Below are 14,442 nucleotides of genomic sequence, written 5' to 3' on the forward strand. Positions count from 1 at the left end.
CTCAGCTTTTTGTTCTTTACCTTAAATAAGGTAATCATATTTTTGTTCAGACTTCTCTAGTCTTTCCAAACTCATGTTTATAATTTGAAGGCTATAATGTAAAACCGTGCTCCTAGATTCATATTAAATGGCTATTTTTTCCACATTTCTTCTGTGCCAGGTTTTGTGTTAGACATTTTCATATATTTTTGTTCCTCTGTGAGGTAGGTAAGCATGGTCATGTTTTGTAGATGAAGAAACTGACTAAGAGAGTTTCAGAAAGTATAACCGACTTGAACAACACAGAAGTTAGGGAGCTGACCCCCGGACAGTTGACAATTCACATATAACTTCTCACTCCCCCGAAACTTAACTACTAATAGTGTACTGTCAACTGGAAGCCTTACCAATAACATAAACAGTTGATTAACACATATTTTATAAGTTATATATATATAATATACTCTATTCTTAAAGTAAGCTAGAGAAAAGAAAACGTTATTAAGAAAATTGTAAGAAAGAGAAAATACATTTATTCTTCATTAAGTGGAAATGGATCATCATAAGACATGTCTTCATCTCCACTGTCTTCACAGTGAGTAGGCTGAGAAGTAGGAATAAGAGGAAGGGTTGGTCTTGCTGTCTCAGGGTTGGCAGAAGTGGAAGAAAATCCAGGTATAAGTGGATCCTCACAGTTCAAACCTGTGTTGTTCAAGGATCAACTGTATATCCAAGTTCATACATATCGTAAATGGTAGAACTAAGATTCAGTTTCAGATCCAAATTCAGATTTTCAAATTCAATTTCCAAGTCATATGATAAATGATACTATTTAGAAAATCATAATTGGTTTCCGGCTTTTACAAATCAAACTGCTAGTAGTAATTCTAATACCATTATTTGATTGTTAATAATGCCACCACAGTGATAGCTCAGCTGAGGTCTATAAAATAAATCTTTAACAAAATTTTCTATTTTTATTTTATTTTTCTTGCAATGATGCACAGCTGAGAACAGAAAATAAGTCTTAACACTCTCCCAAAGAGTGCAAGATGCACAGTCACCGTGTCTAATGATTCCACATCTGATGCTCTCAAGGCCCTAGCATTATTCACAAAATGACGTAATTACAAATAACATTGTACTGATTATGTTATGTAACAACTTATCCCAAAACTTAGTTAAAACAACAAACATTTATTATCTCATAGTTCTTGTGGTTGCCTCTGGTTTGATGTCTCTCCTAAAGTTTGCATTCAGGTTGTAGACCAGGGCTGCAGCCTCACCTGCCTGTGAGAGGATTTGCTTCTAAGCTCACCCATGTCATTGTTGATGGAATTCTCAATTTTTTGGCTGAGGGCCTCATTCAGTCCCTTGTCGGTCACAGGCATCAGTTCCTTGTTACATGGACCTTCCTATGGGGAAGTACACATTATGGTAGCTGGCTTCCACCAAAGCAAGCAAGAGAGTGAGAGGAGCCAGAAAGACAGAAGTCACAGTTTTTTGAAAACCTAATCATAGAAGTCACATCTCATCATGTTAGTATGTTATACTAATTAGAAGTTAATCACTAAGTTCTTTCCACACTGAAGAAAAGGGGATTGCTACAAGGATGTGAATATCATGAGAAGGGGATTATTAGGAGCCATCTTAGCGACTGCCTACCACAAATACTAGCCAATCTCTTTTTAATGAAAGAATATTTTTTCTATATTTCTTAAATACTTAATTTAACCACTTATTCCACAATACCCATAAGATAGAAATGGTTCTTCTTTCATAGGTCTTGCCAAGTCATCAGGTAACTAGCTGCTCTGACACATGTATGCTGGATTGAGACGAGCAGATAGAGGGAAGAGAGGCCAAGGCGAGTTTTCTCAGTGCTAGTGCCGTCTAAACTGAGACTGGAAGGAAAAGTAGGTGATTAGTCCAGGAAGAGGGTGAGGGAAGAGTGTTATAAGCAAAGGGAATAACAGGTGCATACTAATGCCTGAAGATGAGAAAGAATCAATTTCAATATTAAATATCTATATTCATTCTTCTCGGGTTATTATAGTTTGTGGTTATCCTTCACTTGATCTTAGCCAAAAGGCCGAGAAGCAATAGTTTGTGGTTATTTTTAATGGAGCTCTTTTAAACTGATCAGAATAACTGTTAAGTATTAAACTTATGATTATTTCTGTTTTAGCAAAGTAGTTTTCTTTCTTTTTATTTATTGATTTATTTTGAGACAGGGTCTCACTCTTGCCCAGGCTAGAGTGTTGCAGTGCTATCACAGCTCACTGCAGCCTCAACACCCCAGGCTCAAGTGTTTCTCTTGCCTCAGCCTCCTGAGTAGCTGGGACTACAGGCATGAATCACCATGCTCAGCTAGTTTTTGTTATATTTTTGCAGAGACAAGGTCTTACTATGTTGTCTAGGCTGGTCTCGAATTCCTGTGCTCAAGCGATCCTCCTGTCTTGGCTTCTTAGAGTGCGCAATTACAGGCAGAAGCCACTGCACCCAGCCTCAAAGTAGTTCTCTAGAGGTCTGTCAGGTAAATTGGGCCCAAGAACTCTGAGTTTGTCCTGTCCACATGCACAACGACATTGCCTTCTCTTCTAATTTTGCTTCTGCCTGAGGTGATATCCTAAGGTTCAGCCTACAAAATACTAGGTGCAGCAGATTTAATAACTGTGCATGAGTTTGGTCAACCTCATTAGCCCAACCTGATAATTAAATTCCAATTAAAATACCCCCTGCTCGTGACACACAAAAAAGAAAAAGCAGTGAGGAACAGATTAGATTATTTTGACCTTTTAATTTCCTTTAGGCATTGGGTCTGTAGGTCAATGATTAATATTAACATGCTTTGTGTAATTAACATCAAGTCCCTTGGTAAGTAGGACAGAAATTCTTCATAGTTAGTGTTTTAGAAGGATGCCTGTAATCTCCATTTGCACAAAATAAACTGACATATGATTTTCCAGGAAGGATGTTAGAATAAATGACTATTTATCCAATCTAGGATAGAGATATATTGTTAGTAGGGAGTATATGTCCATTAAATTGATTGTCTGAGTCTGGTTTTTAAACTTTTTATTATGTACAATTTGGAACATACACAAGAATAAACAGAATATAATACTTTACCATCCTGCTCTAACAACCATCAACTTATAATTAATCTTTTGCCACTCACACCTCTAACCTCCTCATATTGTTTTTGAAGCTTATTCTAGCTTATTCCATATAATGTAAAAGAGTATATAAAATCATTTCATCTAAGGATATTCCAGTATATACCTCTGATAGAGAAGCAGTAATTGTTTTAAAACAAAACTACAGTACAATTTCTGTCCTAAAAAAGAACAATAATTTATTGGTATTATAATACTTTTCCTTTATTCTTATTTTTACTTTCTTTTGTAGTGAGATAGATGATAGATAATTAGTGGTTAAATTGGGGGTGATTTTACCCCATAGGGGTCATCTGGTAATGTTTGGAGATATTTTTGTTACCAACTAGGGGGTGCTACTGGCGTCTAGTTGGTAGAAGCCAGGGAAGATGATAAACACACAGGACAGTTCCCCAATAATAAAGAACTGTCTCTTGCAAAATGTCAGTCGTGCTTCTATGGAGAAATTCAGGTAGGCAGACAGATAGATAGACAGACAGATAGGTGAATAGCAGTTACAATGGACAAAAGCTTATACAGAAAAGAGATAAAAATTAGGTGACTTAGGTAGCCACACAAAGGACAAAAATGGATTTATAATTGAAAAGGTGATTCAGAATAGTTATTCCAATTGAGATGTCCCATCATGAAATAGAATTTTATGACTGTTTTAAAGGGATTATCAGTGGCCTATAATTAATTAATGGAACACGTGTTCTGGGTGTAGGTAAAGTAATTCAGAAAAATAGGTTTCTTACTTGGGCAGCAGAGTCAAAGAAAGTAATGAGCAAAATATTTAGTAAATATGAGTCGATTCTGTGTTCTGAAAAAATCTAGAAAAAATTATTTTGGATTCACTAAGCAGTCTGTCACAAATGGCTTTGTTTTATGTAAAACAGCGCTATGGATATTAATGCTTGTGACACATTTTTAAGATGAAAATGAGTATTACTTACTTTAATGTAGACAGAACTATGCTCATTATTCTCCACACAGAACCCCTGGCAATAATTTACCTAGCAGCACAGTAGTTCATGCAGATCAAAGCTGCATTATTTAAGCATGTCCAGGGGGCAGGTTTTAGTTCTGTGGAAAAAAAAAAATATTGGTTTGCTTTAAGGAAAAAAAAATATTGGTTTGCTTCTTGAGAGAAAGCAATGTTTCGCTAACTAGGTGCTTCATGCAAGTCCTACAATATTTAAACTCACACAACTTCCTCCTGTTACCTGGGAAGAACTCCCTTCCTGACGCAAATACTCTAAAATCTGAGGGAAGTATAGAACTGTGGGAAAGCCAGTCTCTTCAAATGAACAGCGATGTATTTTCGTTTAAATTAAACCCGAATGTTAACTAGACTCAGGAAAGGAAATGGCAGAGGAGAGTCTGTCATTGATATAGAATGTGCCTGCCTGCGTCGGCTCACAGACAAGTGATGAAGTCCAACTCTGAAATTTCAGGCAATTTGTATACCAAGCTCCTCCTTTTCTGCAGTCTTCTTTTCCATTGGTAAAATTCTTTTGCAGGGTCATGTAGGGATCCCACCCCTTCTCTGTGTTTTCACTCTGAAGCTCTACACAACTTTACACCTGAATGAACGCCAAACCTCTGTGGATATATAAAGGGAAGCTTGAGGAGGAATTTCACAGATACAGTGCAGAAGCAGAGGCAAAGGAATTAACCAGCTCTTCAGCCAAGCAAATCCTCTACTCACCATGCTTCCTCCTGCCATTCATTTCTATCTCCTTCCCCTTGCATGCATCCTAATGAAAAGCTGTTTGGCTTTTAAAAATGATGCCACAGAAATCCTTTATTCACATGTGGTTAAACCTGTTCCAGCACACCCCAGCAGCAACAGCACGATGAATCAAGCCAGAAATGGAGGCAGGCATTTCAGTAACACTGGACTGGATCGGAACAGTAAGTGTGTTTTACTTGTACAGGTTTGTTTGTTTTTTTTCTTTTCTGGTAGCATTAGCTCACATTGCTGTAGAATTGTTTTATTGGTAACTAACCTGAACCATATATATTTTGTGAAACAATTTGGGAGTAATCTGCCGCATGCGTAGGCTGGCATTCTTCCCTATGTAGTGATTTTAAAGTTAACCTAACTAAAAGAGTGGTTTAATAATGCAAGCACAGACTGAAGTTTTATCAAACATCCACAAACAAAACATTTCCAGGAATTAAACTATGGTTCTGTCAAAATCATGCAAAATGAGAGTTTTAAAAAGTATTGTTTTAGATAGCTCAAGTTCTGGTTGTTTTGTCAATTTATTTCAGGGCGTATGCAATTTTGGTAAAGTGTATAAAGGTAGCTAACATGTATTATTAGTTACCATCCACAAATACATATAGGGAATCACAAAGGAAAAAAGGAAGCTTCCAGGAGAAAAAATTTGTTTACATTGGATTTCTGAAATATGCCTAGTGAGATAGTCAAAAGTTTTGATGAAGCTCAATATAAAAGAGGGATAAACTAAAAATTTTGGAGAATCATATTTTTCTAAACTAATTCCTTGTTGTCCCATTCAAAATTTAGATAATTGTATATTTCTGTGACAGACTGGGGACTTTTTTGTAACTTAAGAGATTTAAAACAACAGCTTAGTTGACACACTAATTGACCACTGGTTAGGGGGATTCAAATTTCCCCTAACTTTTATTTCCATCTTTTCCTTTAGAAGAGGCCACATGCTAATAATCAGGTTTTAAGAGAGAGAGAGAGAGAGAGAGAGAGAGAGAGAGAGAGAGAGAGAGAGAGAAACAGTGAACAGGAAATCTTACACAAATCTTTTGCCTCTCCTTCTTCACTCCATTCAACTATGAAAAGTAGTTTTGACCTTTGAAAAGTCAAACCAAATATGACTGTTAATGTCTAAGAAAGCTAAGATGTTTTAACTTTCATGAAGATGGTTGCTTTTAAGTACACAGGACATATCTGATTATTATTAGATTACTGAGCAATGTGGTGGGTATTCGTTGTCAATGAACTGTCACTGCAAAAATGCCAAATCTGTATATACACAGGAACAGAAAGCTTGACAAGTCAAAATTATTTCTGGCTATTTCCAGGTGCATTCCTGAGGCAGCTGCAGGAAGGTGAACTGGAGGCAGAATCAGGCACGCTGAGCACACTGTCCAACCAAACAATTTACGCTTTACATTTTAATCCCACAATTCTAGATTTCTATGCATGCATGTGTATATAAGTAAGTTTTTACGCAAATGTCACGTTCCCCTTAAGCTATATCTCTTACCTCAGAAGTACTAGGATACAGAGATGAAGTGAAACTCCTGATTCAGTTCTACTTTGACTTAGCTTTCAGTACTCTTTGTAGAACCACTTCAGTGTCCCTTATCATTTCTATTTGTAAAATGTCAGCAGCCTGCACTTTTAAACATCCTTTTTTTTTTCCTGGTTGGCAAGCCTTGATTTCTTTTCAAGCTTGTTATAAGCAATTCTCCTCAAGTTTAGATAACAAAGCAAGGGTAAGGAAAACTTAAAATATTTAAAGATTAATTTTTGCTTTAATTACATAAGGCGTGTAACAAGACACAGCCAATTAGAGAACATACCTATCAAATCCAAATAACTAAAACAAAAAGTTTGCCATGACCAATATTCAGGAAATGAACACCGTGGTTCCTTTTGCAGTTGTAAATCAGACATGTTAGGCATTTTTCTGCCATAAAATTCATGGAAATGTAGCCAAGTTGTTATGGCAACCATACGTTCCTGATTTAGGGGCTTTTATATTCTTCGAATCTTGAGTTGTAGTGGCATTTTGCATTTCAAACATCTTACTGTTTGTATTTTTTAAAATATAGTTTGGGAATTTATGTTTAAAACATAGTTATTAAGTTTGATATGCAAAATGTCAGATGTTGTACACATATGCATGTATGAGTCTCTGCAGCGAAAGTCTAAAATTGAAATAAAATATTACTGAGAGCATATGCATTATACACAATATTTCAATGGCCCTACCACATTCTTTTCAACAGATTTTTTAAAAGCCTAATTGAAAGCACTTGCAGACATTAACCAATATGACCCTTGAGAAAGAGAATATTAAAGTATACTCTTTTAACTCATTGAATAACGAATATTTACACGTAAATGGAAGAGCTGCTAACCCCTTATTGGACAGTGAGACTAAGAAAATTGGATTTTCAAACACTCTAATAAGCAATCAGCTAATGATATATATAAAAAAAATCGGGCCTACATTTTTCTTCCCAAAAAAGTTATAGCCATGTAAACTGATGATTTTCATGAAAGTGTCTCCATTCTATCCAGGCAGATTGTTTTCATTGTGAAAATAAAGTAGGTGCTCACTTTCTATTTGGCAATTTTCTATCATTTGGCTATTATTTTTGTCATTGCGGAGCACTTTTTAAAAGGTCTTCGTTTGCATTTTTGTCTCTGATGCACATTCTTTTTTGTTTCCTGCAGCTCGGGTTCAAGTGGGTTGCCGGGAACTGCGTTCCACCAAATACATCTCTGATGGCCAGTGCACCAGCATCAGCCCTCTGAAGGAGCTGGTGTGTGCTGGTGAGTGCTTGCCCCTGCCAGTGCTCCCTAACTGGATTGGAGGAGGCTATGGAACAAAGTACTGGAGCAGGAGGAGCTCCCAGGAGTGGCGGTGTGTCAATGACAAAACCCGTACCCAGAGAATCCAGCTGCAGTGCCAAGATGGCAGCACACGCACCTACAAAATCACAGTAGTCACTGCCTGCAAGTGCAAGAGGTACACCCGGCAGCACAACGAGTCCAGTCACAACTTTGAGAGCATGTCACCTGCCAAGCCCGTCCAGCATCACAGAGAGCGGAAAAGAGCCAGCAAATCCAGCAAGCACAGCATGAGTTAGAACTCAGACTCCCATAACTAGACTTACTAGTAACCATCTGCTTTACAGATTTGATTGCTTGGAAAACTCAAGCCTGCCATTGCTATTTTCTCACTTGAAAGTATATGCTTTCTGCTTTGATCAAACCCAGCAAGCTGTCTTAAGTATCAGGACCTTCTTTGGGAATAGTTTTTCCTTTTCAAGTTTTTCAAGATGTAGGTATATCCATGAATACAATTTGCATTTAAATTCCACGTATCCTGTAGTTTTAATTCCTCATTGTTCTTAAAAGACTGTTGATACTATATACATCAGTGAATCATTATATTTTAAAACAGAAAAGGGCTTCTCAGATACCCTCCATCTACTGGCCCATCCCATATCCTAAACAAAACCCCTTCAAAACAGAAAGGTTAAAAAAAATTGTTGTCATGAATCTTCGCAGCAACATTTCAGAAAGGTGCTTTTTTGGTACTCTTCATGGGAACAGTTTAGCAGCCATGAGTGATCTTCCTTTGAAAGAGAATGAAAGACCTTGTGACATTTCACTTCAAAAATAAGCCCTGTAGCTCTTTACAGTTGCATAGTATGAAATTATACCCTGCATGCTGACCCTCGCTTGGAATGGAATGCCAGAAATGCATGGCAGCGGCTAATAAGTAAAGCTGATTAACTATTTATTTGTCAATGTTATTATTTAATGAGCTTTCACATGTGATTTTTTTTCAAAATGTTAATTTTTTAATGTTTTGGAACTTTTTCATGGACCTAAATATTTTCCTATATGACTTGTGGTTGACCTTGAAATATGAAAATACATGTTGTAGATATGTAAAATGATTATTTTACTCTCCTTATTACATATATGTTCATGGTGAACTTTATCAATAGTATGGATCTTTTTAAATCAATAAGATGCTTTGTAAAGTTGAAATACGTAATACTTTCTTGTTTAATCTGTGCAATCAGAAGGTGTTTTGACCTTCAATTCAACTGGTTTCTTTTAACAAAAATAAACACTGCTAAAAGTTATTGTCGTTGCCTTTAACATGTATAAAGGGTGTAAAAACTGTAGAATAAATGTGTAAGGGTAATTGCTTTTTTGTTTTCTAAGTCATATTCAAGCTTTGACAGAAGTATCTATTCTAAGAGAGGAGAGAGAGGGAGACATGGAGTCCACCTCTTCAGTAAATGGGAGGTTGCAAAACTTGGGTGTCAATCCAGCAATGAGTAGTCATGAGAATATCAAATTTACATACACCAGTGGATGCCAAGTCTGCTGCTCATTATAATCACCTGGGGGAGATATTATGAGACCCAGTGCCCAGGTTTTCATCCACATTACATCAGAATTTCTTGGGGTAGTGCTCAAATATCAGTAGGTTTTAAAGTTTTCCAGATGATCTCAATGTACAGCTAAATTTGAGAAAGGAAGGAATTGTGAAGAAATCAATATCTTATGTTGGAGAACATTGAATACTATTGCATGGCCCACAAACCAAAAACATGAAATAAAAAAAGGAAACAAAAGCTAATTTTTCAGTGTTTTCAATGTTGGCATGTTGTTATATTAAGCAACATAGTTTCTTGAAGCAGATTATACAGTTGAAGGACGGTTGTGTCAATTCAATCAAATGATTGACTTCATCACTCCAAATGAAGAAAACCAAAGAGGCTCATGATGTATTGGTAATATTTCCTGGGTTTTGCCTTTTGGGATGCTGAGCATGAAAGACTCCTTAGCACTTTTTTTGTAGTAGATTGTTCTTTTTGTAATTACAAGTCTGAAAATCACATGTAAATTACATATAGCATACTAAGCTAAACAAGAACATTAATATTGTTGCTTCCCTGTGAGAAGTAGAAGCATCTAAAAAGAACCTCTAGATTTTATAATAATGCTAACTGTTATACCACCAAATAAAGAAACAAGTAATAGCCTACTACTGATTTCTCTTTCAGTCTTAATAAGCATCTTAAATTATTTCATATTATATCATCATATTACTACATGAAAAATTCATAATAAATATAGGTTGAATATACCAAATATGTCTTGTTTCATATGTCTAATTTACCTATCCATCCTCTATGTGGGATATGTAATATAACAGAAAACTTCAGATACAGACACTTTGGCCATTTCTTCCTTCTCAATAAGACAGCACCTTTTACAGAAGACCTTAGAGATGGTCTCAAGAATTAGTGTGCCTTAAGATCTGAGGCATAAAAACGACTTGATCTGACAACAGCTTTTCACAATCAAGAAGACTATGTTGTTGTGTTTTACTAAAACAAAGGTTTTGGTGATAATAAAATGCTAAAATCTTCAGTGATTTGATTCCTAATAGTGTATTAGCAAATGGACCATAAATATATGAAGAAAAAAGAAATGTAATAAAAGAAGCTTATAAATAAGACTTCTGTAGTCTCTGCTAAGTTTAAAATTGGATCTATTTCTAATGATCACATTCAATTACTGATCTGTTTCAGGCCATGTTACATTGATGATGCATTCATTGTATCATCTTTAACATCAAATGACAGGAAAAGGTCAGCAGTCGATAAGAAAGGCCTAGAATAAAATCAGTGTCTCAGTGAAGTAAAAATTAAAAGCCAAAAGAAAGAATAACTTTCTAGTTATTATTTTAAAATACTAAAAATCATATGTGTCTCAACTGCTAAATATCTTTTGTGTTTTACTTTCATGTGTTCCAATCTGATAAACTGCATAATTTTACTATCACCTTAGTAACTATCATCTCAAAATGGTAGATTATGATAATTTTAGCATATTCTTACCTCTAGTTTACATTCATAAAATCTATCCATGAAATGATAGAAATTTAGAGGTGTTCTTAATTAAATTTAATAAGCATATTAAATTTAATGAATTATTAATTTATTAAATTTACTTTGGCCACTATACATCAAAGATATCTTCAAATGGTTTCACAGACACATAGACAAATGAATAGACATAAATATATTGATGTTTATAGATAAGTGTACATTGACATATATATCAATAATAAGAATGAAAGAAAAATTAATAGCATATACACAAATGACTAATATATAGTATGCTAGACTTAAGCCAAACACGGACATATAACCTTTAAAAATATCTATTTGCAGGCTGAGCACTGTGGTGCACACCTGTAATCCCAGCACTTTGGAAGGCTGAGGCAGGCGGATCACTTGAGGCCAGGATTTCGAGACCAGCCTGACCAACATGGTGAAACCCCGTCTCTACAAAAATACAAAAATTAGTTGGGCATGGTGGCATATGCCTGTAATCCCAGCTACTCGGGAGGCTGAGGCTCGAGAGTCGCTTGAACCCGGGAGGTGGAAGTTGCAGTGAGCCAAGATCACCACTGCACTCCAGCCTGGGCAACAGAGCGAGACTCATCTCAAAAAAAAAAAAAAAAATATATATATATATACACACACACACACACACACACACACATATATATACACACACACATATATATATATTTGCAAAAAAGTTAATATTTTAACTACAGATCATTTATATTTATTAATTTGTGTTAGTTACAACCAACCAATAACTGGCAACACGCTGCTGGCCATGTTTATTTCGCTATATATTGTTTTAAAAGCAACCAAAATTAGAATGTGTATGTTAAATAAAAGACACTGAGCCTTAATTCATTTCTGCTCTATTATCAAATGAGTAAGGTTTTGCCAGGAGATCTTACAGTATCATCCATCCTATAAATCACTATTGAATATCTACTATACTGTTAAAATGTGTTTTTTACTATGTAACATAATCTGTTTACTGAGCACGATGTTTTTAATAGATGCTCAGTGGAATAGTTATATTAAGAAGTCATGAGTAGAGAGAATAATATTTAGCAGCAGCCAAATCAGAAAACTTCCAAATTTCTGAATAAAATTAAAACTTTTCAAAGCTTAAATTTAGTATTTTGCAAATTTCTCAATTTGCAGTCACCATGAAATTTTAGATATCGAAATATAATTCATTATATTTGGAATTAAAACATGATTTAGATTTAACTCTGAAAAGTACTTTTTAATCTTAAAATGAAAATTCACTCCATTCCCTAAATTCAGCATTTATATGCTTTATATGATCATATCATACTAATAAAAAATGAAATGTATGGCAAGGTTTTGATGGAATCCTTGAATATACTGAGAAGTAGTTCAGTGGGGAGATGACTTAGGATGCTCAGTGTGAGAAAGCAGCATTCTCTTGTTAGAATGTTTCCTTCCCTCAATGTTTCCTTCCCTTGGTTTCATTGGAACCTACTAAAATATAGCTCTATGTTGAATGGAAATGAGTCTAGATTTCTGAACTAGGTAGACATTTGTTCACCAGAAATCTCTGTTGCATCCGCAAAGAGACTCACTGAAATAGATATCCCAAAAGACACTGTGTTTGTCAGTGTCATTTTGAGTTCCACTGGTGCATCATTCTTAATGTAATAGCTAATTTCACATTTGGTGCATTTTCCTGCATATTTCGCAAATTGTCTTGAAGAGCTATAGGGTAACAACTACTGAGGAATTTTGAAATCTCAAAGGGAAAATGTTTTGGTTTTCAGTTTCAAGAATTGATTAAAATGAATTAATACCAAACTGAATGCATAATTATTTCCAGAGCAAACTAAACTGAGTTTATCATCTGCATTTGGGTCACTTGCTGAAGGATTTATTTTTTGTTAATTAGCAAAACAGTTTGGGAGATTTCCTGTGAAAAAACTTAAAATATTTACCTCTAACTTAAGTAACTGCAAACCAAGGGTCACTTTGTATTACTGATTTCATCTTTAGGAATGGGATTAGGTACTTACATCTGAGACAGATGTCTAAATTGAATGGCATTATCAGTGGCACAGACATATTAAACCAAAGTTTATTGTCATTAAAACTGATCAAGAGTTTGATATGCGTGTTACCTGACTTCAAACTATACTGCAAAGCTACAGTAACCGAAACAGCGTGGTACTGGTACAAAAACAGGCACATAGACCAATAGAACAGAATAGAGAGCCCAGAAATAAGGTCACACATCCACGACCATCTGATCTTTGATAAAGCTGACAAAAACAAGCAATGGGGAAAAGACTCCCTATTCAGTAAATGGTGCTGGGATAACTGTGTAGCCATATGCAGAAGAGTGAAGAATGGGCCCCTTCCTCATACCATACACAAAAATCAACTGAAGATGGATTAAAGCCTTAAATGTAAAACCCAAAACTATAAAAACCCTGGCAGACAACCTAGACAATACCATCCTGGACACAGCAATGGGCAAATATTTCATGACAAACACACTAAAAGCAATCACAAAAAAGCAAAAATTGACAAGTGAGATCTAATTAAACTTAACAGCATCTGCACAGCAAAAGAAACTTTCAACAGAGTAACCAGACAAACTATAGAATGGGAGAAAATATTTGCAAACTACTCATCTGACAAAGGTCTAATATCCAGCATCTATAAGGAACATTAACAAATTTACAAGAGAAAAGCAAACAGCCCCATTGAAATAAATGAAGAGACATTTCTCATAGGAAGATATCCATGCAGCCAACAAGCATATAAAAAAAGCTCAATATCACTGATCATTAGAGAAATGCAAATGAAAACCACAATGAGATAACATCTCACACCAATCAGAATGGCTATTATTAAAAAGTTAAAAAGTAACCAATTGCTATTTTTGAGGTTGTGGAGAAAAGGGAACACTTATACACTGTTGGTGGGAGTGTAAATTAGTTCAACCATTGTGGAAAGCACTACGATGATTCCACATAGAGCTAAAAGCTGAACTACCACTAGACCCAGCAATGCCATTACTGGGTATATACCCAGAGGAATATAAATCTTTCTACCATAAAGATACATGCACGCAAACATTCATTGCAGCACTATTCACAATAGCAAAAACATGGAATCAATCTAAATGCCCATCAATGACAGATTGGATAAAGAAAATGTGGTACATATATACCATGGAACACTATGCAGCCATAAAAAAGAACAAAATCATGTCTTTTGCAGGAACATGGATGGAGCTGTAGGATATTATCCTTAGCAAACTAATGCAGGAACAGAAACCCAAATACTGCGTGTTCTCACCTATATGTGGGAGTTAAATGATAGGAACTTATGAACACAAAGAAAGAAACAACAGACACTGGGGTCTGCTTGAGTAGGGAGGGTGGGAGAAGGGAGAGGAGTAGAAAAGATAACTATTGGGTACTTGGCTTAATACCTGGGTGATGAAATAATCTGTACAACAAACCCCTATGACATATGTTTATCTATGTAACAAATCTTCACATATACTTCCAAACCTAAAATAAATGTCAAAAAACCCCCCCAAAACAAAAAACAAACGGACAAAAAAAGACCTTGATATGGCTTAAACATAAGTTACTATAAAAATATAGGC

General features: G+C 35.4%; 1 protein-coding gene and 1 long non-coding RNA gene across 2 annotated transcripts in view; one reads left to right on the forward strand and one right to left on the reverse strand.

Annotated features, from left to right (window-relative positions):
• The window catches only part of SOSTDC1 (sclerostin domain containing 1), a 73,082-nt gene extending 64,000 nt beyond the window's left edge, over positions 1–9,082 (forward strand). The window contains 2 exon segments of the mRNA NM_001194311.3: positions 4,661–5,054; positions 7,594–9,082. Coding sequence (NP_001181240.1) covers positions 4,850–5,054; positions 7,594–8,009 — 621 coding nt within the window. The 5' untranslated portion in view covers positions 4,661–4,849 and the 3' untranslated portion in view covers positions 8,010–9,082.
• The window catches only part of LOC106997510 (uncharacterized), a 97,977-nt gene that overhangs the window by 45,681 nt on the left and 37,854 nt on the right, over positions 1–14,442 (reverse strand). The gene's annotated exons all lie outside the window — the stretch shown is intronic.

Source organism: Macaca mulatta, chromosome 3, assembly GCF_049350105.2.
Source record: "Macaca mulatta isolate MMU2019108-1 chromosome 3, T2T-MMU8v2.0, whole genome shotgun sequence".
Taxonomy (NCBI): Eukaryota; Metazoa; Chordata; class Mammalia; order Primates; family Cercopithecidae; genus Macaca; species Macaca mulatta.